Source organism: Copidosoma floridanum, unplaced genomic scaffold (assembly GCF_036245765.1).
Source record: "Copidosoma floridanum isolate Cflo_tuat_1 unplaced genomic scaffold, Cflo_Japanese_pri ptg000027l, whole genome shotgun sequence".
Taxonomy (NCBI): Eukaryota; Metazoa; Arthropoda; class Insecta; order Hymenoptera; family Encyrtidae; genus Copidosoma; species Copidosoma floridanum.
Window position 1 is genome coordinate 15,172,817 of NW_028321904.1, and position 27,169 is coordinate 15,199,985.

A 27,169-nucleotide genomic window follows, 5' to 3' on the forward strand; every position below is an offset into this window, starting at 1 on the left:
ACTTTTATTTAAACGTGAAAGTTGCTACAGGCGTTGAACCAGCGTAGACAGAAGCCGCGCTCGAAGAAGATCAAGTGGCAGTAGAGACGGACTCTGGTAACCAGTTGATCGTTCGAGGGTGGTAACGAAATTCGACTGTGTCCTCGCTTCGTAGTAGACTGGGTTGTAGCAGAGTCGGGCTCTCACTACTCAGTCTACTTTGAAGGGTATCGTCAAATTTCGCGTGCTGAACTGAATTGCTTTACCTCGCTTCGCAGTAGACTGGGTTATAGCAGAGGCAGACTCTTACTGCTCAGTCCACTTTGAAGGGCTATCATTAAGTCGAGTCGAGTCGAGTCGAACTCCGAACTACGAACTGCGAACTGCAAACTGCGAACTAAACTGCTTTTCCTCTGGGCCCACGGGCCTTTTTATTGCGAGAAGCGGACCTCGGTCACGCGCTGGCTCAAAGAACGCAGGAAAACTTGCCGGGGGAAAATTTTGAAGAAAAGACCATAGCCAAAAATTTAATTGGCTAGAACTGCTCTAGTTTAGCCACTCAGAAATTGGCACATCCCACATCCGGCTTTTTCTCCTCTATGCGTCAAGAGAAGGGAAGGTGATTAACTTACTCATGCCCTTCCTTTCTCTTTTACATCAAAAGTTGACAGAATTTTAATAAATTTCAATCTTAACATTACGACCAGGTATTGTTAATATTTACTAATGCTACGCATTGGTTGTTTGTTAAGCTAAGCTCATTGCAAAAAGAGCGGTGAAAATCGCTTAACAATTCGGTTGATGCTAGGGTAAACAGACGATCGGTGAGTTGTTAGTTAATACTACTACTTAAGCGCCAAAACGGTGGCTGCGGCTGTACTAACTCATAATTAACGTTGGTATTTATAATAATAGTAATAACAATGATAATAATAATAATAATAATAATAATAATAATAATAATAATAATAATAATAATAATAATAATAAGAATAGCAGTTGTTAGAATACTAGTGCTTTGCTTGTTGTGAGTTAACATAATTTGTTTTACCGGTAGTTTAAATGTTTATAATGTTACGAAAATAATGCGGAATTTTGGTATAATTTTGGTAAACATGTTTTTCTGCTGCTGGTAGTTGGAGAGGGAGTCGTCTCGTGGTACCCTGGGGAATCAGAACTCTGTTACCCCTATTGGAGGCAGGCATACGGACTCTCTCTCCGAGTCAAGAAAAAGGGAAGGGTTATTTTCCATTTTTCCTTTACATTCGGAAAAAAGTGTTGGTAATCAACTAGATTACAAATTAGACTATTGCAGTATTTTTATGAAATTATTCATTCGATGAAAAAATGGTTACTCTGTAAATTATGAATTTGCTAACTTGAATGGTAAAAATCGGATAGTTCTTTGAAGGTTACGAAAGTTGTGTACCAAATTTGTTACAGTTAATATGTAATGTAGTTGTTTGCTAGTGGTTTAGTACGTACTGGTTGTTTGTGACGATTCTGGCTTGTAATAATATTTTTGCTTATTTCTATGTATTAATTCTAAACTATCCTAATGTTAAACCCTATGTTTATCTAACATTGTATCTTCATTTAATATTTCAGTTCACCTGTTCCCAGTTAAACTTTTGTATCTATGGTTGTAGAAAAATATTTTATTTTGCATTTCCGGTCAGCGTGGGCCAGCGTGCATGTATGTGAGTCATGCATGGTCGTAGTACCTTAGCTACGAGCATTCTTGCAGGTGATTCACCTCTTTGCAGATGCACATTGGCCCCTGCGTTTAGTAGTATAATATCGGTACAGAAAGTTTTGAAGAAAGGAGAAAAAGAAAAAAATATTAATGTAGATGCACTGATGTTACACCCCCTTGCAATATCTTGAGCAAACGAATTTTCAGACAAATGTCGAGTTCGTTTTTTTCCTGCATTTTCGTACAAACTGACGATCTTTTACATGTACATTTAATGGTTTAATAAGTTTGACCGCAGAGTTGTTCTTTAGTGTTTGATCGGATTCATCTAAACAAGACGCTTTTTTTATTATAAGAAGTATTGATCATCACTAATAGGTAAGAAAAAAAAATTTAAGCATAAAATATTATACTTAACGATTCAACATATAATTTTCTTTATTTCTGCAACATGTTTTAATCAGCATGTTTTAATTAAGTTTGTCTATTACAAATTCATAATTGAAAAAAAAAGAAAAAAAATGGCTTGTCCGAGAATCGATTAATTAGCACTGCGCGATTGCAGTTGCCTTAGACCACTGGGCTATCACGTGTATCATTGGATGTAATGTGGAAGTTGTAGTTAACTTGTATACATGGTAGGTTAGCTTGAGTTAAGGTGAGGACGGTAAGGTAGATTGGGTCGAAAAGTAAGGTAGTTTGCGATTTACCATGTGATTCGAGCTTCCATTTATCACGTTAGATGACTCTGATACTGGGTAGGTGAGATCCTCCGTGTACCCCATGCATAATTATACTAGCGGCCCCCCATCACGGCTTCGCCCGAAACTTACTAAATGGAACAGCGTAATGTGTTGACATGTAATGTGAAACATTTTCAGTTAGAAATTTAACATCTATTCCTGACACTTCTCAGAACAAAAATCTTCTTATTAAAAACAAATTTGTTCGAAATCCATACAGTTTATTTAATAAAATATTAGGCTGTAGAAAGTCGAAAAATGAACTATGCTAAAAAGTACAGTGCGTTTCTTATGCCATTAAATAATTGTTGGTCCTAAAGGACCATTGATTTACAGTTCCCTCCGTATAATCTACGAAAAGGGCTTTTTTTAAAAGCTGTTAAGATTAAAATCTCCCAAAGTATATTCGTATATATATTTAAAAAAAATATTTTTTTCTCTTTTCTCACAACTTTATTACCAGAGCAACGAAGTTCTGGAGATTCATCTTTACATTTTTCATCGACAAAAAAACAAATACATATTCTACCTATTCAAAACTCTAGGAGATTTAAAAGATTACTGTAAGGGTACTGATTAAAAAGCTAATCTCTCACGCAATAAATTCTTCATTTTTCAATTTTTAAGCTGCTGTTTCAATCTCGATAAAGATTCTGCGTCAGTTTCCTGACGTCTAAAATTAGATTCATTAGACACACAACGTTTTTCTTTTAATTTTCCCTCTTGCAACTTTTGATATAGTTAAGACTTTTGTAAGCTCTAAAGGCTGTTTTTTTCACCTTTATAAAGTTCTAATACATTTGTTGGCAAGGTAGATCAAAGCCCAATGGCACTAAAAAAGACCGGTGAGCTTCTTAAGTAAACTTTTCCTTCATTTAAGTTTTCAGCAAACGTGACTGCCTAAATACCTCAGGGTGATCTTTTCTGGCCTGCTGTTGAAGCCCCAGACTGATCAGAAGAAAAATTATAAAGTCCGAAGCTTTAGAGCTAGTTGTACAGATCTTTTCCAACGTCTTCTGAAATAACGTCGAAGACATTGGTGTCTAAAGCACCTTTTTTTTGCAGACTCAGTTGATTTGTTGATCTAAGGTGGGCAGACTGGTTTGTGATGCTTGCTCGTTGGAGACTGTCCCGTTGGCTTAAGTTTTTTTTTTTCTTTATAGCTGTTAGGTTTGCCCAGCGCAGATCTTAGAGAGGATCGGTAATTCTTGGTTGAATGCTTAGAGTCGAGAGTCGATATAGGGTTGTCAATCATCAGGGTTTCCAGCCTTGCGACGAACAACTCCGCTCGTAACGACTGCCAATGAATGACTGACTTGTTTAATAGTGGCCGCCTTAAGTTAACATAGTCTTATAGTCGACAAATCGTTTCCGGAAATGGTAGTAAAAATGTATTTGTTGGCAAGGTAGTTAAAATTTAGGTGGCCCTTAAAATAAACAATGAGATTGATGGCTAAGTAGGGAACGTAAATACTTATAATGGCCCTGAAAAGAGCCAGTGGTGAAACTTCCAGCTGACATTATTATTCTTGATGATGAAGAGCTGGCTGCAGGGGTATAATTGCGTGCTTTGATATACGCAATAGCTTTCGAGATTTACTATCACAATATACCTTTAAACATGAAAAAGATAGCTTTCTGTTACGTTTTCGTCATAAGGTTGGTGGTGTGACGGTAAATCTCGAACCGTACTGCGTATATCGAAGCACAAAATTAGACCCCTGATAGCTCGACTCTTACCCTTGAAGTCTCTATGTATGGAGACCGTGATGGAGGGAGGTACGCCACTGACCAAAAAATATCTTGTTTTCGGGCCGTTCCCCGGATAAACAATCGCCCATCGATAGTCGGAAAAGTGGGCCTAGAGAATACCTTCTCTGTGGATCTGCCGTTGGGATAACCACTGAGAAGGAAGCCGTTGTGGCTGCCCGTGCTTCTTAGGGCTGTCTTCCCTGACTTGCACGTGTAGTAAAAAATTCTCTGACGGCAACAGGCCGGATGATGGAATAGCCACATTACTGTAAATAGTTGGGGCAGGTTGTGCTCGGGCTAGACACGTTTCCTGGTATTCCATTGGAGACGTTATCGGTTACAAAATTTTTTATTGGTGTCACTCATTAATCCTGAAGGTTCAGGGTGGAAGTAGATCTAGGTCACTTGTCCATTGGAGAAAAGCGTCATCGGTAACCGGAACATTCCCAGCTGCACGACTAACATTTACATTCTCGATGCAGTCTGATGTCCTGCGAGCAAGTAAAGGAAAAATTTTTCGAGACGCTCTGGCATCTTATAACTACACTTATTTCCTTTATTACAAACTTTTGAGCTTATTTATTGCTATTGTTGTTAATTTTTTAAAGATAAAAACTTTACTAAAATCATCTAGGAAGTGTCAAGTATCGGAATGCAAAATTTTAGCTAGATCTGTTGAGTAGTTTTCGCTGTTAGCGATTACAACGGTCTTAGCGACTTTGCTTTATATATTAGTAAGTATGTATATTATTATATGTGAATGTTCCGTAAGTTGTTAAAAACGCCTTAAAGAATCCTAAAAAAAAAGTTGCATGAAAAAATTATTTTTCATCGTAGTTATACTTCAAATACCATCTACAACAAATATTTAAAGTGATACTACTACAACGTTTTTGGGTCAAAAGTTGTGCGGTATTTTTCATTAGACAATTGTAGTTAATTTTCGAAAAACGTACCTCTCCTTCTTATGCGTGTAGCTAAGCTGTTTGTATAGATAAAGTGTTCTAAGCCCAATGAAATTAAAGCTAGGATTAAACCTTATCGATTAAAAAAAAAATTAGTTTTATTTTGTGCCTCGATTCAAACGTTGTAACTGTTTAAAGAGGAGCGACAAAAATCGTTAAAAATGAGATTTCGTAGATTTCGGCCGGAAATTCGTAATTTAAAAAAATCCCTGAATCTTTTGATTGCTGCCACCAAATTCAACAATTTTTATCAATAGAGCTTTATTTTAACAGTCACTTGAGTCTATTTTGGATCACCTAAAATAGTGTACTCCTTCGCTACTTGTGTCATACGTGGAATCGATATTAATCGATGTATCTCGCTAAAAAGGCCAATTAGACCAAACGCCGAGACAAGTGTCTCATGTTTTATCTTAACATTACTGGAAAAAAGTTTTGTTAAATTCTAATGTACGAAAGCTAGAAAAAGAGACACTATTACCACTGAGAGGTACGGAAGTGACGAGTACGGAAGTGGCATTTCGAGCTTTGGAGTACTATTGCGGCTCTTAGATTTAACGCAAACAGTTTTCCGCTTACAAATTATCCATCCCTAGTAAATAATGCAGGAAAAGTTTTTTTTTCTTTACTGTATGAGTAACAGAGTGCTGGAGCCAGGGAAGGGACAGAAGTGACCAAAATTTTTGTACACGCGAAAATTGAAAATTAAAATGTCTGTCAATTAAAGAGATTTAAATTTTTGACAGCTTTGGCTTATGTATTTATCTTGTCATAATGTGAGATATAAAAAGTGATCACTAAAAGGTGTTACGAAGTACAGTCGAGTGATTTTCCGAGCGGTTTCCGCTGTAACCAACACTTTTGTTTAAATCGTGAGATATTTTTAATTTGGTTAAAACTCTTGCTTAGAGATTAAGAATAAATGTTGATATGGCATAAATGTAACACACAACTTCTATACTTGATGATGGAGAGAAGGCAAGGACATGGCAGAGAAGCTTACTTTTTCCTAGTAGGTTTTTTTAGGTGCAAAATTAAAATTGGGACAAGGTAGGGAAGTGACATTTTGACTGTATTTTCTTATTTATCTCTTGGAGGAGTCAATGTGTGAGCTTTAAAGTTTTATCCCAGAAAGTTTAGCCCTTTTAACACAACTTCATCTGATTTAAACATTTAATTTTAGTTTCTCGTAGTAGCATGAGCACGGGACACGAATTTGACCTCTTACGGCAGAATCACCCATGTGTATGATCTCTGTCAGAAAAGGTGCTCTTTTTTGAGTGCATGAAATTTTCTCTCCTTCTCTCTTACTTCGTGCTCTTAATATCTATTAGTATTAAAATTGTCAAACTTGCTCATGGAGTTGCGATACGTATGGTAGAAAAAAAAACACTACCTACAAAACTGCTGTTGACCCTTAAGTGTGTATTTATTACAATCAATATCTAACTACATAGTTTTTCCTTTTTTTTAAGAAAACAAACAGATTTTGCGCTTCTACCATCAATGGATATGGACTAAAATTATGCACTGGTAAAAAACCAGAGTTTTTGTGTTAACGAATGTAAAAAAATTTTAACAGAAATAGTTGTGTCAATGCTTTGATAATCAGTCAAAATTTTGATAGAGAAGACTTTTATGATGATAAGATTAATAACATCGCTGACTTGCACGGAGAAAATAATAAAAAATTTGCACCTAATGGCTGTTCTCGTCCCTCTTATGATATTAGCATTCTAAACGCTATAATTACAGATAAATTTTTTTATGATTTTGACAATGAATAATAAACAATTTAAATTTACTAATGTATAACTGCTTTTCAACGTATCCAAAGTTGTAAGTGTTTCGTAGTAAAAGCAGTTGCATTTTAAATTAAACTCAAATTTAGTGGTATTTGTACGTTCATCACATATTTATTTGTGGATGTTGTATGAATCATAAAATCATGTCCATACATCTCAAGCATTGCTGCTTGTTCATTTTCTCCTTATTCACTTTTCTTTTCGATATATGTAGAAAGTTAAAATACAGAAACTTGAAGAACGGTCAAACAGAATTTGTACTACAAAAAAAAAAAAAAAAAACAGTCAAAACCCACCATAGCCGACTATGGTTAGTCGATAGAGAAACAGTTGTTATGTTAATATTATTTGGAACATTTTACAAGTAAATTTTACAGCTAAACGTTAGTATGTGAAATTCCAGCCGTGTAAATCCATAAAAAACTTAAAATAAATCAATGATGTTAATGACTCCAATAACAGCGGGTAGGACGAAATGCAATAAATACTGACACCAATGGCTGTTGCTGTTAAAAACTGTAATTTATTCACCGGACGACGTTTCTCTCCTCTTTGGGAAGGAGCCTTTTTAAGTCAAATACGTCTTTCCGTTTGAAAAATCAAACACGTCTATACCCAACAAGGGCACTACGTCAGATGATTAACAATAAAATGTATGATAATCAATACTTGAAAAGGCTCCTTCCCAAAGAGGAGAGAAACGTCGTCAGGGGAATAAATTACAGTTTTTAACAGTAACAGCCATTGGTGTCAGTATTTATTGCATTAAAACAAATCAGTTATTCACGTTGAGAATGAAGTGCGCTAACTCTAAAGAAAAATTTACGATCTACAGGTACGCAACTAGGCCAAAGTGAATCTTAGAACTCATTTTCATACAATATCTAAAAAAATTAGGACTTATACACTCTTGAGTCTAAATAGTAAAAATTAAAGGTAGGAATAGAAATATCTCAACACTTCTATTCTCAACATAGGAAAATCGCGAAATTAGTATTTGAGAATAGTAGTTTTCAGAATTTACTCTTTTAAAAAGAGTTAAAAGCCAAAATTCCTATTTTCAAAAGTGGAAACTTGGATTTCCTTCATTGAAAATCGTAAAAACGTAAAATTACTCTTCTTGGAATATGAATAAGCCGAAATTTAATATGTACAGGCAAGAGAGATGTAAGGTAATGGATCAAAATTTAGAAATAATTTTTCTTGATAGACATTTTCTGGTCTAAAAGAAATGATAATCACACTTCTTTTTATAATATAAATTGCAAGTGTCCAAGGACTCAGACACAAGGTTTCGATCTGTAATTTGGACGGCTAGAGTAATTGACATGCTAACAGTTCACAGTACTTGTAGTATCTTTTGTTGGTAATTTGACTTATTGGTAGTAAATACTATAAGCAATGCAGGAAGCTGCGATAGCTTAGTAATAATTATGTGTTAATTTAGAATCTTCGTAGAATGAATTAAATTTAATACAAAAAGTTTTGTGTTATAATCCTAAAATCTTTACTTACTGTGCGATTCTCCACCGTGTTTTCATACATAAAATTTTAATTCTAACAATTTAAACAATGATAATTGTGTTTACTATTTGCGAAAAACATTTTTACATTGCAACTTGGTTTACCTAAAAAAATTAACTGACGTCAGAGAACCTACCCTCGCAGTTTATGGAATTAGCCACTTTATGTAAATTTACATTACTGATTGGCGCTTCAGCTAAGTTCCGATCTGCATACATATAAGACTTTTATCGTATATACAATAAATGGTTTATTTAGTTTGTTACTCTGCAAAAACTTTGATACATGTATGATTCACTTCTATTAAACAAAAAATAAGATATTTCATTGCTGTATGCATATTTCCATGTCACCTGTTTAAACGTAAGGATTTTGGCTATTTCTCTTTTGAAAATAGAAGGTTCGCATTTTTACTCTTTTAAGAAGAGGAAATTTAGGCTCCCACTTTTGAAAAGAGGCATTTCAGCTTTTTCCTCTTTTTATAAGAGTAATTCTACGTTTTCACTCTTTTCAAAATAGGAAATCCAAGTTTCCTCGTTTGAAAATAGGGATTTCGGCTTTTTACTCTTTTCAAAAGAAGAAATTCTCAGAATTACTCTTCTTAAATGGTAATTACGAGATTTTCCTATTTTCAGGATAGTAGTTTCAAGATATTCCTCTTCTTACCCTCAATTTTCACTATTGAGACTTAAGAGTGTACAGAAGAAAGTTGTCATTAGTGTTATAAGGGTAAAAATTTATCCACACAAGGTGGTCTTGTAATAATATTTTGCCAGAGATTATTAATTTATAGATAATAGAACTATCAAAGCAGTTACCTTGGAGTGTGCTCACAGGTGTGAAATAAAACTTTTTGCCTCAGCAAGAAGAACATTTTCACAATTCGGGTACAAACGTAAACCAACTGTAGCTTTCGGGAGCGTTAGTAGTAATTTACGCCAATGGTACTGAAACTACTAATTTCCTACCTTCGGAATTTTTCATAATCCTTAACAATCGCTGCGCCCTTGATAGAAAAAACAGTGCTCGTCAAACAAGCACCATCCAACCGGGGCTATCAAAAATTTCTTAAGGCCCAGGTATAGCCCCGTCGATGATAATGCTCATGTGACGAAAACTTTTTTTTTAGTTTATCGTTTGGATAGATGAGATAGCTGGGATTAACGTAAGGGACTAAATAGGAACAGCAAAAACGTGGTTTATAATCAAGCTTATAGAAAAAAGATTCTAAGGAGCAACTTTTATAGTACTTACAATATAAATTCTAGCAATGTATTCGAATGATTTTGGATTACTTATGTCGTAAACAAGAGCAGCCACATCACATTGAACTTGAGCGGGTGTTAAGGCATCTTGAACATTGATTATGTTAATGTCCCTCAAGATAATGATTTTTTCTTGTCCATAGACGTAGACGGCATTTACAGAAATGTGGAAATCACTTGTTATGGCATTTTCATTGAATTTCTTAAAAATAAAATCAGATTATTCAAAGTTTTTTCTTGATTCTTTGGCTTCGGTTTAAAACTACAATACCTCAAGTTTAGGATCAATAAATGTTTTACAAAATGTTGTTTTGCCACAACTTCTTGGACCTATCACGTGGCAGCAGTACACATTGCGACTGGATTGTTTTTTTACTAAGTCGATATTTTTATCTCTTGTTGTAATAACTGCAGTAACTGGACTTTCATTATAATAAACATTGTATCCTAAGTAAGCCATACATTCTAAAGTTTTTTTTACATTCATGTAAGTCAAGAGAGTCCATTGACACATATATCCTTGATACGTAATCCAGCCCTAACAGAAAAATTAAAAAATTTTACCTAACTGCGTAGTTTAGTATTTTTAAAGTGTCAAAATAGCTTACCATTTCATTAGTACTGACTGTATATTTATACTCATTTCCCCACGGAGATAAAGGACATTTTGAAAAGAATGATTTCATTTCTGATGGTGATAAAGTACCATCTTTATCCCGATCGTGAAAATTAAATAACTGTGTTAAAAATTCTTGACCTTTATGAGATAATTCTGTAGTACAACCAGCAGGAACTTTTATACTAAAATAAAAGACATGAGGTAAGTAGAAAAAAATAATTAAAAAAACAGTTGAAACTATTAACACGTTAGGCAGTTGGACTTGCATAATCCAAGTTATTGAAATCAACTATGGTCAATTATTTAGAGCTTTAAATTGATTTATTAACTACTAGCCCGGGGCCAGAAGGTTTAGATCAAATTTTGGATTGGAAGAAATAAAACTGGGTTAAGGAGAATAGAGCACGTGGTACCGTACAGGGGAAATTACATTTTAAAAATTGTACGTAAAATATGTACACAAGCAATAAAATTATCACTTAGAACTGTGAAAAAAGCAGAATTAAGTACATACAGCTAAAAATATTGTAGACTTGCCAACTTTTTTAATATTAATTGCTCTGTTCAAAGTTAGAATGCTCGATTTCTCATTCTTCGACAATTGTTTACTCATGTGTTTCGCTGTTAATTCACATAATACTAAACATCATATTAATCTTTGTAAAAAAATCTATAAACCTGTTTCCTTCTTTTACAACCTTACTTTTTACTAAAAAATTATAAGAAAATAAAATGCATGTTAGTGACTACTTCCTTAAGACACTATGTAACTTTAATTTTTTTCCAAAATTTTTTCATGTTATTTTTCTAGCAACCTGTATATTTTTAAATTGAAAAAAAAAGAATTTAATGAAAAAAAAAGGAAACTTTTGCATTTTTGATCAACATTTCTTTTTTTATTTCTTATTATATTTCACTCTATCCTCCTTAAAGTGTCTTATACAAACCGATAAAAAAAAATTATATCAACCTGCAAATAATTAAAACTTGTCGTTGAAGTAGTAATGTTTATGTTTCTTTTTTAAAACAGGTAGCTCAACCATTTCATTTCATAAAAAAAAGTTTATTGGAAAATTCTCACGTACACATTGGCTTTTATGTCAATCTTCTGTAAGACCTTATTATTTATTTAAAAACAATTATAGTTAAAAATGCAAAGTTTTATTCAATGATCTTTTGCAAAAAGAATGGACTGCCCTATAAAATAAAAATTAGACGTCTATCCTCGAAATTTTAGGAAAACTAAATTATAAAAGTGAAATTTTCTTCTTTATCTTCTGAGACGTTATCTTTCTAGATTAGTAGAAACGGTGTAACTCGAATTTTTCTAAAGAAATATGATATTAGATTTGATTCAAAAACAATTATTTTCTTGAAAATTTTTTTTTTCTAAATAGAGTCATTATTAATTATTTATTACAGGTGTGAAATAATACATTTTACAAATTTTTATAAATTTCTGTAGGTTTTAATTATTTATACTTACTGCGTCAAGGACGCATACATAATTTTGAGTTCCTTGCAGCGTTTGAAAAAAAATTTTCATTTACTTTTTAAAATATTTAAACTGTTTACATAAAAAACAATATTTTTTTTACTATTCGAATTAAATATTAACTTTCTATGTATTGTTTAACATCAGAGGGCACCAAGGCTCTCCATTTAATATGGCACTAACACATGAGCCACTTTCAACGTAAGATCTCGATGCCCATAGTAAGCCGTTAAAAAATAAAGAACGTACGATTTGAGCTCTCCTATAGTGCCAAATAACATAAAAATAAGAATTTTTAAAATTATTTCGATCAAAAACTAAAAGTTTTATCGAAAAAAGATAGATGGAAAAGTTGTCTTAAGCATATTATTTTATTTAGAGTTATAGGGTAATAAAAAATTTAAAAAAAATTTGTTTTTTGCATTGAAAAACAAGCACTCAACTTGAAAAATGCAAAAATCAAAAAGCAGTATTAAAAAATGATTCATAAAATTAGTTTCATTGCGAGATGTGTTAATATTTTATAGGTATTGGTAATGTTCATCAAATTTCCTTGGTTTAGTGGACCAAAAAACGGTTGGCCAGGCTCAAGTTCATGGAGATATGCTTGTCCGACGTAACTTTTATTAGTAAAACGTAATTATTGATTTATGTCCACCAACGCTGTTCAGCAACGCGCTGGCTGCTGTCACTGTTGAAATAAAACTGTTAAATCGTTGAGGGACCTAAGACTCAAGACCCTTGGCATAGCTATATCATATTTTATTTCCAAACCGTTGCTTCTCATGACACGTAAAATTTCAATGTATTAAACATGTTTACGTGTTTGCACATAAGGAATTTTAAACATATAAATTGTTATCGGTGCAAGTATATTATAATAGACTCTAATAATGATAATTAGATATTTTGTCATGTCAGTATGAATAGAAAAACTGTGATAGCTACTTTTTTATCATTACCGCTGTCTTAAATTATTTGATAAAATAAGAAGATGTACTTACAGCTATGTTGTTTTCATTTTGTTACCTATATTCTACGCTTTATTACAACTATTATATCTATGAATACATTTTATTCCGATAGTTAATACTGTTTGACGGAGAGTACAAAAGTTACACCATTACGTGTGCATTCACGTGAATATGCAACACGCACTAGTACCGAAACTTTTTTGACAAGATTTACATATAATAACTCTTTAATACGTACCGCGTTACTATCGCTAACAAAATACTTTTCGCAGTTTCAATGATACTGTCAATTTACTGACATTCAAAGTGACACGTACATAACGATAAAAAACTTACCAGTTGAGTCTACTGTAGGCCCTTAATATGTTATTTCGACTGATAAAATGATCCTAACAAAGAAGCGTCAGAAAACTCTCACGACAGCATATCACAATTCAAACCATGTTTTTTAAGGTCACCAAAATAAGCTTGTTACTTAAGTGATCATATCCTACTTTTATTTGCATATAAGTCCAGATAATTCCGCTGCTGCCAGCAAAATTGACCAACTAAGGCCATCAATCCATGAATCTTTGATATGATTCAAACCTGTTTGTTCTGTAATCAAAACGCTTCAGACAGTTTTGTACGCATATCGAAGCAGAAAAGAAGAAGCTGTTTCATACAAGAAGTAGTGCTATCGTACTAAGAAAAAAAAAAGATTGCATTGCTAAAATTACAAGTTTCCTTAAGAACAGACTATACACACCTACAAAGCGTTTTAGAAACTGTTAATGCAACTGCATACGCTTTCAGATATCACAGCCGTTGTTATAAAACATTCTCTCGTGCCTACATACCTAAGAAGAATATAACTTTAACATCTGGTCCTACTGATAAACTTGTTATTTAATACATGCATAACAACAGAGGAAAATATCAGTTTTCTCTTAACAACGTATTGAGTGAATCCCTGTCTACGTCAACCAGGTGAGATCCCACCTAAGATCTCAGGTGACTACTATACGCCAAAAACTCACCTGAGATCTCAGCTGGAATTTCATATAAAGTATCCGTACTCAAAAAAAGGAATTAAAAATTAATTTTTGGTATTCAAAACTACCCCATTGATGATACCATTTAGATGGTACATAGAAAAATACATTTCAAAGAATTTTAAGTCAATTTTTCAAAATAATTGGTATAATAAATGAAGATATCTCAACGCCGGTATATGGCACTAGCTACTACCCTGTGCCCTATCGATTTGTGAATAACGCTAAGATGTACCCAAAATACTACTAATGCTTTTAAGCGTAAAAATTGTTGAACCAAAGAACAAATTTTTGAACAACAACGTAGTAGGCCATAATTTTGTCCTGGACTTTTATGCGTCATGTAAAGAGTTTTTAGTTTTTCAACTATCTTCTATCAGTTCGGATGTTGGGCAATCGACATAATACTGCTCAAGCAATTCAGAAGCAAGAGAAGGCAGAAATAGTAATGTATGACTTCGAAAATTTAAGAAGGATCTCGTATACAACAAAAGTTTCTCCCAGTAATGTATACTGGCTTTTTGCTATGTGTTACCGATCTCAAGACACACTAGACAAGAGTACCTTCGACAAGAAACTATGAAAGGCACTGCCCGACGAGAAGTTGTGAATTATGTTTTGGCTGTTAATTATTGCAGCCCATTATAAATTTTTTACATGGTTGGAGGCACACCGTCCTTCTCTCCAAGGCACCGAAGAATACAATACTTTTCCGTAAGGTACCGATATAATTAATATTGCCTCCGTTTCCCAACTCGTCACCGTTTCTCTTATTTTCTTTGACAGAAATATGTACGCAGAGCAAAGGAATTCAAAATTATAACTACTTTATTTTTCTAAACAATAGTGATGAACATAATTTTCAAAGTTACACCATATACGTTACCAAAGGTGGTTATTTTTTCATAAGGTAATGTGGAGCCTCAATGAGACGTATGAAGAAATTTGCAGCGCGTACATCACACGTTGAAATATTTTACACAAAATTACACATCACTCCTACCTATAATTACTCTTAACACGCGGCAGATAGGCAAGCTAAAACAGCTGAGCAAATGTGTCGATTAAAAAAAATTTTTTTGCTAAAAATGGAGGTTAAGCTGAGTCTACCATCTAGAAAGCAATCTAAATTGTTGAGCGATGAGAAGACTAAAAAAATTGATATACTCATAGCACAAGACCCTTCATACAACTAAAATTTAACATAACAATACATATGATAGTGAAATACAGTGCCCTTTATTTCAATGTCGTTGAAGTGGGCAAAGATACGGATTAGTTCGTACTGTTAGTGAATTTAGGACAACATAAAACATTTTATTTTCACAAAGTAAGAAGAATAAAAAATGTACTACATTTAAGCCATAGTCTGTAACATCTTATTTAAAAAAAATTTTTGGCTTTTGTGAACTATTCTTTTGATTGTGATAGTAGTTTGGTAATCTTTTTCAAAGTAGGATAAGCTAAGTTCCTTAAAACGTTGTTTAAAAACTGCAATATCCAAACACAATGAAAGTGCTACAGTAACTTGATGGCTGAAATGTCTTCATCATTAGTGATTAGTTCGGGTTTGAAGTTATTTGCGCAGCATATAGTGCCACAAACGACTTAAGTTTGAAAACTCGATAAAAAACGTTAGAAATGTAGACGGATTATCTCTTAGACAGGCTGTCATAGTGCAACATTGCCTTTACCCTTATTATCAGTTCAGACTATGGAAGTTTGATACAACAAAGCTGCCAGTACAGTATAGCTGAAAATCAGTAAAGAGCGGTTCACTTCTAATCATGAGAACAGTAATAACTTTGCCAGAGAAGCACTTGAGTATGATCTTTCGTAATCATCCCAAAGATTGCCGATCATAGATATGCTCATGCAGAAAAATCAGCATAACTTTCTCCTCATTACACAAGATTTTCGAGGACAAAAACTGCACACATATAAAGACATACCCATAAATATGTTCGACAGCACTAACGTATCAGAAGAAGAAAGCGTCCTTTTACGATTTATTCCTAAATCAAGGAAGAAGTAGCCATCTTTTTGAGTTATTTGGCAATCCTATCGGCAGAGCTCAACTCGTATATTTTTTCTTAAAGACTTGCTATATGTGACAAGATTTTTTGTTCAAGCCCATTTTTACCACTTCCAATGCAAAGTCCGCAAACCCCAGTTTTTTACCCTTTTGCTCCTGGGCTGTAAACCATGTAATTATAGAAAGGCAAATCTAGTCTGATTGGCATGTATATATTGAGTTAACATGTAATTTCATTGTTCTTTACTTCTATTTCTGGTGTGCTATGAATAACGTTAGATTTTTTTCAAAAAAGTATCATTCCCGTCTGGAAAATTGATCGGAATTTTTACTTCTGGCCGCTGACATGTAACTAATTTTATTCTAATGTATAAATAGATTTTTTTTAATGCATAAAAAAAATTTTAATATATTTACAATGGATTAATGTAGTCTTTGGACATTTGTAGATCGTTATCGTATCCAAATTTTCTTAAAACCGCCCAAGTCGTCTCGTTCCTCCCTCTTTGAATGAAAAGACATTGCAAAAACATAAAACCTTTGATCGTAACAAAGCCATTATGAATTCCATCTTCAATATTTTTAGAAAGAACAGCTTTTACATCTTCAAGTACTTGAGGTTGCAAAGGAGTATTGAAGCACCATTGTTGAAATGCATTCAACTCAATATCACTCAATAGGCCATCATTATCAATATCACAAATCTTAAGAACGGTATTAATTTACAAAAGATATTCTAAGACATTTTGTATGAATTAACATTATCTTGGATGGCTTACCTTAAATATTCTTTGAAGAGCCAGTTTACATTCATTAGTGAGCTAAAACAAAATTTTGGTAAAATGCATTTTAATATAGTATGATTTCTAAACTAGCAGTTTACCTCTTGCAAATCATAGTTGTATAATGGAGTTGTTGGATGCAAAACTGCTTTCTGTGCATAATAGAACATTTCCGAAATATTCTGTAATGTTTTAGCAGAACACTGAAAAGAATAATCAAAATCGTTACAATATGACCAATTGTAATGGCGTACAATAATTTTAAATGACAAATAATAATGCAATGAACTGAAAAAAAGAAATTATGGCACAGGCTATGAAGCATTGACGAACTAGGTATAAGTCAAACTATGTAAACTGAACAATTTAATTCAAATAATTTGATATGTATGAAAAGATAAAGAGAAAAGAGAGAAAGCTTAGCTAAAAAGACGGTTGAAAGAGGAAACTCTACTGAATAAGATTTAAGTGTGAGAAAAAACATTTGTATACATATACTGAATATATCGTCAGTAGCAGAACATGTACATTATTTCTGCAGAGAACTCTTATTGAGATCCCTCCTTTCTGACGCCCTCTGAGCTGAGATTAGTCACTAACCATTTTCTATATTTGCCAATTTATACATTGGTTTTACGGTTTTAGTATCCAGCCACTCGATTTAAAGCTGACTAAAGAGTAAAGGTGGAGGACAGGATTTCCGTTACCATTTCGTTTAAGTGTTTAAGTGAGAGAATATCCTTATTTTGCAAAATAAATTATTTAACTTTTGAAAGCAACATTGTGTGGGTAAATTAGTAAAAGTGCAGTGAAATAAGATAATTCAAAACACACAAAATAACCTATAAAAATGCTAATAAAACAACACGGCAACAAACAAGTTCAAATTAAAAATACTATGCTGTTGTTTTTAAGCAAGCTTATGTGCATGCGCAAAAGTAGCTAAAAGATCATTTCTATCAAACTATCTATTTAAAAAAACCAGTGGAAAATGGGTACTACGTTACCCAAGCATGAAATTACACTTCTATGAAATTTTATAAGGAATTTAATAAATATTTTAACAGTTAATAAGTAAGCGATTATAACAATATATTACGGCGCAATACAATATAAACTATATTTAGACTAGCTAGAACAAGACTGTACGCTTTCACCGAATCTTCCGATGATTTCAAAAGAACTTCGTACCATCTACGTTGATTATATCTCCAACATCATGCTCACATCCATCACATACGCCCACACATTTATTCCTAATCTACATTAAATACCTAAAATACATTTGTATCTAAAAGGTTAAGAAAGGCATCACGTCATACCGCTTCAATCGGGTAGTACTGCATGCCAGTGAACGTCTCTTCAGAACATTCATTACACATAGATTTTTTGACAGATAATATTCAAACATTTAACGTGTATTCAAAATAGCGTAAAAATACCCTAAAAAATTTCAGATTTTTAACTGTACCCTGTTTTATATGTTCAATTTCAAGAATCACAACTTAACATATAACCTTATAAAAAAATCATTCAAAACTGCATTTATATCTTCAGTAGAAATCTCTTAATTTTTATTGTACGAAAAATTACTAGTAGATAAACCTATTTAATTTTCAAATATGTATACAAGCCATCTAATTTTTTTTATTAACATAAGAAAGAAGTAGTGGAGTACGATTAAAAGCATGTATGAAGCTACAAGAAAAACAATTGCCAACGGTGCTACATATATTTGCGCTGCTCTCACCTCTCTGAGCTTATCCCCTACTAACTGTGGTGGACGTCCTAAAGTCAAAAAATCATTTTAATCACAAATTTAAAAAAATCGTGAAAAAATAAAACGCAACAAAAGTTAATTAATATAATCAAAAAAATGTTTGAAAGTTTTGAAAAAAAGTTGTAAAAGTAACAAATTTATGGTAAATAAATAAATATTTAGTAATACATAGAAAAGCTTAGCTACTCTGTTCAAATATACTAATTTTTAAGTTTTCAAAATTATTTAACTCAAAAAATTAGTTGATTAACTGCATAATTTATTGTTAAATTAAACCAAATAAATAAATATGTAATAAATGAATAGTTACATTAAAAACAAGTTACGAACGATACCACAACAAGAAGTAATCGAGTTTCTAGTATCGGGACCGCTTATAGAAAAATGGGTAAGAGCCTCTGTTTAAGTGTAGGAAATCGCGGGTTCAAGTCTCGGAAATTTTTTTTTTTTTTTTAGAGAGAAAAATGAAATTGTATAAAATTCAAAATGTGTGCTCTACTGTTGGTGGCATGGCTTGGCATTGTTAAGTGTGGTGTTGTATGGAGGGGACCAGCACGGGGTGGTACGTTGAAGGAGGCAGGGTGAAGACAGAGTACTAAGTAAAATTCACTTCTATCAAGAATTTTCACAATGTCAGAACTCTAAAACCATTAATTTACTTACCACTGCCTTAAGCCAAGCCAACGCAACTTAAGCCAACATTCCGATCAATCAGAAATTTATTGAGTACACCTACACTGAATAGAAGGATCTCATGAAGCATGCCTACTGAGGACCTACAGAGGCGAAATAACGGGGTATTATGAAGGCTCTCCTTAGATATCTTTAATAGCCTAGTTTAACTTTTTGGGATATAATGTATTTAGATATACAACACATAAATGTACAAACAAAGTATGTTTTTATCAAATTTGTCAGAGCTGTATAAAAACTAGTGAGTGAATTTTGTAAAAAAAAAGACAGATAAAATCAACACAGAGGCATCATTGTGTATTTTGTTGAAATAATACTTTTAATTGTTTATTTATTCGAAAATTCAGAAAACCAAGTACAAAATACTGTAGTCGATAATTCATTCTACCAAAATCTTAATTATCTCTGACTACTGACTGCTCATTGTACTATTTTTATAGCAACAATAATGATTACGTGTGCATGATGTACATACGACAGAAAAAGCTTTACGGGATTTCTGATCGGGATGATATTTATGATATACAAAAAGATATATACTCACATATATATAGAAAGAAAATACACAAGTAGCATATAAATGCATACCATAGTTAAAGGTATATATATATATATATATATATATTTTTGGTAAGTGAATATAATAAGCATAAATACGTACTAAAAAACGCATGCCTAAAATATGAGGTAATAGTTCTGATAATTTATTCATACTTCCAAAACATACACACATATTTACAAATATAATCTGATATTTATAAATTAGTGGCTGTAAACATGTGCTACTGTTTTCCTGTGACTCGAAGAAACTCTAAAAGTGCAAAACAAAATTGCCGGCTTTTTTTGTAAGATATTCGTCGAATGAGTTTGGATTTACCTGAATGGCTTAATTGAGTTTTAATGCGATGGAAGAAATTATTAACAACATCAAACGGTTTCAAGAAATCAGTGTATTTACCAAAGAGCAAAATTTTACATTTGATTATTAAAGGAAATAACTCGAAGTAACGAATGAATTATTTTAAATATTTATCGGGCTTATTAAAGTGGCTGCAACGAGACGACTTTTAAGTTGTCAGGTCGCAGAGGAATTCAACACATAAAATTGACCATAACTATGAATCTCTCTTAGAACCGATTAAATTAACGAAGAAAAACAAAAGAGGCCACTTCACCCAGTGAAGAGAGGACTTTCTTAGAATGGCTGCTGCTGATAACTGCATGACTTATTTTTTACGGTAATTCCCAAGCGAGACTAGGAATGAAGAAGCTGCTTTACAAAGTGTAATGACTATTTGCAGCTTTAATAGCAACAAGAAGAAAAGCACCGATCTGAGTATAAAAGCTGGCACTGATATATTTATAATCGGAATGAAGATAACAGGCAGGGGGACGTACGCTGCTAGGTGCATCAATTCCGCCCACTTTACAGGTGTACAAGACCCTCTCTTGCGTCTAGCCCCTTTCAAGCTTTCAACCGAAAGCGCACAGCAACCAAACAAAGAAATCCCTCTCTCTTTCAACTATCAAATCTTAATAGTGCCCGTAAATAACGGAAATACCCGTAAAGCTAGTACTTTAACACTTATTTCAAGCTAGCACAACCAAGTCAGCACGGCGCCACAGTACTTCAGGTATAATTTGCAGCTAATTTACCACTGAACCGTTAGCTAACTACCGATTTTCCGCTACACTCAGAAGCAGGGAAACTATTTGCGTGATAGCTTAATATCGAACTAGCGCATTAACTATCAGGGTTGGGGGATGCTGATGTTTCGGATGATGTACCGCTATTAAATCTTGCAATAAATTATTCAGCCTTGATCATATTGGGTTAGACAACGTATTGGAAAATAATTATATTTCGCCTTTGATATCTATCTAAACATGGGTCAATTTATGCAGTTAAAGCTAACTGTTTTTAAACGATAATATTTTGATATTTTTTATAATACCTTTTTTTTAAAAAAAAGTCCACAATGAATTAAGTAAAATAGTAATTATAATCAACTATGCTGCGATTAATTTTAAAGTAATATAAATGGTATTCCATTTGTTTGATTAAAAGTAAAAAAATAGTTAAGCCCTCACTTGCTGCTTGATTTTTTTAAGCTTTCCAAGACTTTAATTTTCTAGCACACTTTATTTCGACTAAATTTAGAAGATAACAGCATATCTCTATTGAATTTTAATAATAGTTCTCACCATACCTGTGGGGAATGAAATATTTGTAAGTCACCGACTAAAGTTCATGCTGAAAATAAAACTGACAGTCAGAAAATTCTCATGAGAACCTAAAATTTGACCAATTTTTGTATAATTTTCGAAAAAAAATTTTTTTAATTTACATGTCTTTAGCAAATGAAAAATTTCAAATGTATACGAGGCTACATATAATATTGAGGTGCAAGACTTGAAAACAACTACCTTTTGAATACCGTGATTTAGCAAGTCTGTAATGTTTTAAGCAATTTGTTTTTAAATGTGAATCCTATTAAATAATAGATGCCAAAAATTTTAAAGATTAGGAATACGTTAAAAAATCAATCTTGGTTAATAGCAAAATAAATCGAGTTTTTCTTTATAAATATATCATAACTGAAGGACTGTGGCCCGTATGCGCTCCCTGACATTTGTTGAACATATTTCAATTATTTTACTTCAGCACATGAAGCCACGTATGAAACTTACGTAAATGAATTTATTTTAGGTATTGTTTACGGAAGATAAACTTACTACAAGTGTGTTGGAACACGTTCTATTTTAATCTTCATTAATGTACAAACTAAAATTACTATCTATTTATTTGAATAAATTTCATTCTTAAAATTCACCTGCACTTGAATAATTTTAACCAGTTACATAACAAGTAAACGGACTCCATCCTGTGACCCATCAACTTTTTTTAACATAGATTTTGAAACATACTTAATTTTAAGCAGATTTGAAAATGTACGGTTATTCTCATGATTTAAAAATAAATGTTAATCAATTTTTTAGCATTTTATATAGACATTATAATTTTATCTGAGTTTCAAAAAAAATTTCTTTATTATATGACACATGTAAGTATACCCATGAATGGAGTAACCGATAATAAAACGTTTTGAGGGAAAACTTATGTCATTTACAAAAAAAATTTACGACATTTTATCTCACTTTAAATAACCAAAATAATTTAAAAGAATTTAATGCAACACTAATTTTCATACTATTGATTTATATCAATTGTAACAAACTTTCTGAGACACTTTTAAAACAGTGTAATGATTTCAGTCAAAGAGCTAGTACGCGGAACCTGTTAAAGAAGAATCAAGCTACGAAGCTAAATCAACAAACTTAACGCATTTGGGTCAAATCCAGCCACAAATTTGGAGTAAAACGGTATTGCGTCCTTATCTGTATACCGTTGTATTACTAAGAATCTCATGTTACTTACGAAACAATTGTTTTGAATTGATGACTTATCTTAAAAAGATGTAGGTGTGTTGTCAACACCATATAGAAACAATTTATATAACCGTACATGGATGTTTTTTCAATAAATTTTTTTACAAATTAAATTGAATACTTTCTCAAAACGGGGTTACCCATGTAATTATATAGCACACGAGTAGTTATAACAACACAGTAGCCCATCACAACAAACCTCCACCACCTGGTGAGAGTTTCTGAACGGAGCCACAGTGCCAGCGTTCACTTACTAAAAAAAAGAGGACTACCCCTCTCTCCCAACCAACTGTAATTGAATCATAAATAGAGGAGGTGGTACGACGCTTGGGAAGAACATGCAAAATCTTGAAGTAGTAGAGAGAGAGAGAGGTGTCGTGTACTATTATAGGTGTCCTATTACATACTAAGTATGTTGCTTTGACAGGGCCAAAGTGTTACATATAAGTGTACGTTAGATGCTATGACGGGTGGGGAGAGCATAGGAAGTAACTATATCCGACATAGAGAGAGAGAGGGAGAAATAGTTTATAATAAACAAGCTACTACTTAGAACAGCGAAAGACAGAAACACGAACAGCAAGACTGTAAGTTAATTATAGAGTGTGTATAAGGGAAAGTGTGTTCAAAGATACTATTTTCGAGGACTGCATGGATGATAGAAGCGGAGAGGAAAAAATTTTTTTAACTTTTTTAAAAGACCATTATATGGACAACAATCTATAGTTTTTGCGAGATTTCATTATCATTAGTATTTACGTATATTAAATACTGAGTCGTGAATAATAGATAAATATAAGCAGTACTTGTGTTTATCAAGCTGCAAACAAGTGCAAGCATCTAAATACACTTATGAGGCATTTCACGTCAAATCGCACAGGCTGCGCGCGAGACCACTTTTCATGCTTTGATTACAGTATCAAATTAATGAGGAAGATAAATCGGAGTAAGCATTTCCGACGTATTTTAACCTCAGCTTTTTAATGAAATTATTAAAATTACAAAAAAAAGTCAACATAACCTCAAAAAAATATAAAACACGTTATATCTTCAAAAGGGTGTCTCGAATCTTTTTTTTTATTATCTAAAACGAAAGAGAAAGTCTTTTTACGTTGGTATAGTAATTTCAGAGTGTCCACTATAATATTATTCGAGAAATCTAACGTCAAAGTCTATGCTCTCGTGCCGCCGCGACGGACGGCCTGGCGGCGGACGTAGCACCGCATTCGTACCATATCTTACGTTTGAAAACAACGCAATATTCCTAATAAATGTTTTATAATAAAATAAAGTATTGACATGTTTACATAATAATAAACAATTTGTATTTATTTAAACTTTAATTTAAACCTTAATAATGTACACTATGCAATATATTATTGTATCGTATAAAAACAATTAAATATTTTTCTTTACCTTTGCAATTTTCTTGAAAGTAGATTTTTTAATTTTTGGATTTAAAATTTTCAGAAATGTTTGAAATATTGAACTTAAAGATGTATGACGCAGCTTAAATGCATTTTCATCAAGAGGGATAAATGCGTGATATCGAAGAGTTCCTGGTATCATTTTACCCTTACTTTTTATTAAAAAGACAACTTCTGAACCTTCAGTTGTACTTACAAAATTTTTTCAAAATTCAGTAAACTCCACAAAGAATAGCAAATTCACAAAATACATTATTCAAGCAAACAAATCTCAGAATTATTTGATGCCGTAACCTTTATCACGATTAATAGAGTAATAAAATTTTGCTGCTGTAAATGAACTCAGAGGAGGAAAACCGCGCCTGATATCAACACTATTATTGATATGTCTAAATAATTATTGTAAAAAATAATACTGTATTAACATCAACTAATAATTTAAGGCTAAAGAAGCAGACTTCTCGGTTCGGTGGGTCACAAATTGCTATATATAGCACGCATGCAGCGCCGCACCATGCCCCACCGGCCAGGCCGTCCGTCGCGGCGGCACGAGAGCATAGACTTTGACGTTAGATTTCTCGAATAATATAATAGTGGACACTCTAAAAATCACTATACCAACGTAAAAAAACTTCCTCTTTCGTTTTAGATAATAAAAAAAAAGATTCGGGACACCCTTTTAAAGATATAACATGTTTTATATTTTTTTGAGGTTATGTTGACTTTTTTTTGTAATTTTAATAATTTCATTAAAAAGCTGAGGTTAAAATACGTCGGAAATGCTTACTCCGATTTATCTTCCTCATTAATTTGATACTGTAATCAAAGCATGAAAAGTGGTCTCGCGCACAGCCTGTGCGATTTGACGTGAAATGCCTCTTCTATATGTTGTGTTATCACAGGCACAATCCATATTTTTATTGTTTCCAATCTTGTAGTACACATGACAACACCAAACGAAATTTATTACTGTACATTAACATAATTCACACTCATATATTCATGTAGTCAATCCACTCTTAATAACCTTTTTTTTATTTTATTAAAAAATTTTCCTATAAGGCTCTATGCATTCTGGCGATCTAAGCGAGGGATAATTTATCTTACTCAACATGCCACACAGTGAGATAAACTGATATTTTTCGTTTCAAAACTATGTAACCTTAGGAGAAATATTTTTTCATGAAAGTTTTTGGATCTTATAAATATGATGACAAGGCATAACAAAAAATCAAGAAGAAATGTAAAAAATAAAATTCTAACCTACAAATTTTAGATTATTTCAGAAAAATTTTTAATTCGATTTAATTTGATTTTTTTTTTTTCTGTTGAAAAATAAGTTTGAAAGAGCTGATATCAAACCTTTATACTTATTTGACATATATTCTTCATTTTTTAAATAAGGTATCAAAATTGCGTCTAAGGAGTGAGTTTTTTGTCAAAATCAAGCATAGTTCCAAAAAAAAGAATTATTTTTTTCACAAAGTTTTCAGAAGTGTTAGTGTTGTGGCTGGGAATGATTAATAACTACTCAATAATGTAAAAAAAAAATTAACCTATATACTCATGTGGTATTTGGAAACTTCTTTCGTGTTTTGAAAATTCTTTTTTGTTCTTTTCTCAATATTATTGTTGCATGCAGCGATGGATGAAAACGGGACACAGTTACATGGCTTATAGCTTTAGTTACTAAGCCTTCACACGGAGGGGAACTTATTTGCGTTTTACACCAGGCGCAAAAATAGGTGAGTGTATTAAACTCAAGCAAAGTGCATTACCATCCTCCTTTATCCGGTCCACGCATTCCGAACAAACTTATTCTATTGATTCTCATAATTTATGTGTTCGGGGCTTACTGTCGTGAGCTCTAGTCTACTGTCTGTATTACACATACTTATAGCAGAATTTTAGGATACGTGCCAAAAAGATTTTAAGAACTCTCAAAAGGTTTTGTTTTATCAAACTTAATAAGGAAGAAGCATTCCCGTAGGACAGTCATGTAATGTGTGTGCTAAGTAGAGGAGTTTTTATCGTGGATATAAGTGATTAGTAAATATCGGCAAGTAAGCATATTTTCTTGGAGCTCGTATCATACAAATGCTGCCGATAGGTTCCACAATTATTCAAAATATCGTAGGAAACTTAACAATTCACATTTGTTACATGGAGAGTGAACGATTTTATCAGTCTATTAAATTCAGAAAAGTACATTTATCCTTTGATTTTCCTAATGCTAAAAGTTAAAGAGCTACAATTACAAGTAAAAAAGAACCTGAACCGCGACGTTATTCTGGTAAAACATTGATTATAATGACTCCTTATGTCGATGTTAAGCCCTTATAAAAAAATTGTATTTTTTAAAAACTTGAATGATCTATAAATAATTCTATTAATCAACAGTTTAGTGGGTGTTTTAACGAGAGAAATTGCAAATACTCAATAAAAATGCTTTAAAAAATAAAATAAATAAGGACAAAATTTATTGCAATCACTTTTAACTATAGAACGAAACGTATCATATCGTGCTTATGAAATGAATCTTAAATTTTTATAAATAGTTTGAGAAAGTTCAGTATATCATTTACATTTTTCTTATCACCGACTACTTCGTTTCAATGATTTATTGAACAGCTATTTTCACGTGATGAAATAAGTTTATGAACGAAGCTGATAATTAATAAAACTAAGCAAGCACAACTTTATTTCGATGACATGCGTATAGTGAGGGAAAAATAAATGTAAGAATTAGATAATATTACGATAAAGATTTTTAGTTAAAACTGTGTTCTCTCAAGTTGCATTCAATTAATATTGTTACTAACGTAAATAACATGAAAATTGATTATTTATTAACACATACCAAAGTGAGATAGTCTGTAAATTAGTCGGTATATTAACTTTATATGATATACTGAATGGGCGTTCACAATTGCTGTTTTTTTACCTATATGAAATTACTGTCTTTCATTTCGTATACAACAATAATTGTAGAGTAACTTTCAAACTTCTCTTACAAATAGAATGCCAAGCTACCCAACTAACCAAAAAAGTAGACGAAAAAAAGTTTCAAAAGGACGTCCCTCTACAGCGAAGAAAGGTACTGGTAAAGGAGGACGACCACGTATTAAAACAGAAAAGGCCAGTTCGAGCA

General features: G+C 32.6%; 1 protein-coding gene across 1 annotated transcript in view; it reads right to left on the reverse strand.

The window, feature by feature from the left end:
- Nucleotides 1-27,169, reverse strand: part of Miro (mitochondrial Rho GTPase) — a 360,966-nt gene that overhangs the window by 285,836 nt on the left and 47,961 nt on the right. Inside the window, exons 3-8 of the mRNA XM_089595677.1 lie at nucleotides 16,770-16,871; nucleotides 16,666-16,707; nucleotides 16,304-16,590; nucleotides 10,338-10,530; nucleotides 10,001-10,267; nucleotides 9,719-9,931 (exon numbers count right to left, since the gene is read on the reverse strand). Of these exons, the coding sequence (XP_089451803.1) occupies nucleotides 9,719-9,931; nucleotides 10,001-10,267; nucleotides 10,338-10,530; nucleotides 16,304-16,590; nucleotides 16,666-16,707; nucleotides 16,770-16,871 (1,104 nt within the window). The remainder of the gene's footprint in view (nucleotides 1-9,718; nucleotides 9,932-10,000; nucleotides 10,268-10,337; nucleotides 10,531-16,303; nucleotides 16,591-16,665; nucleotides 16,708-16,769; nucleotides 16,872-27,169) is intronic.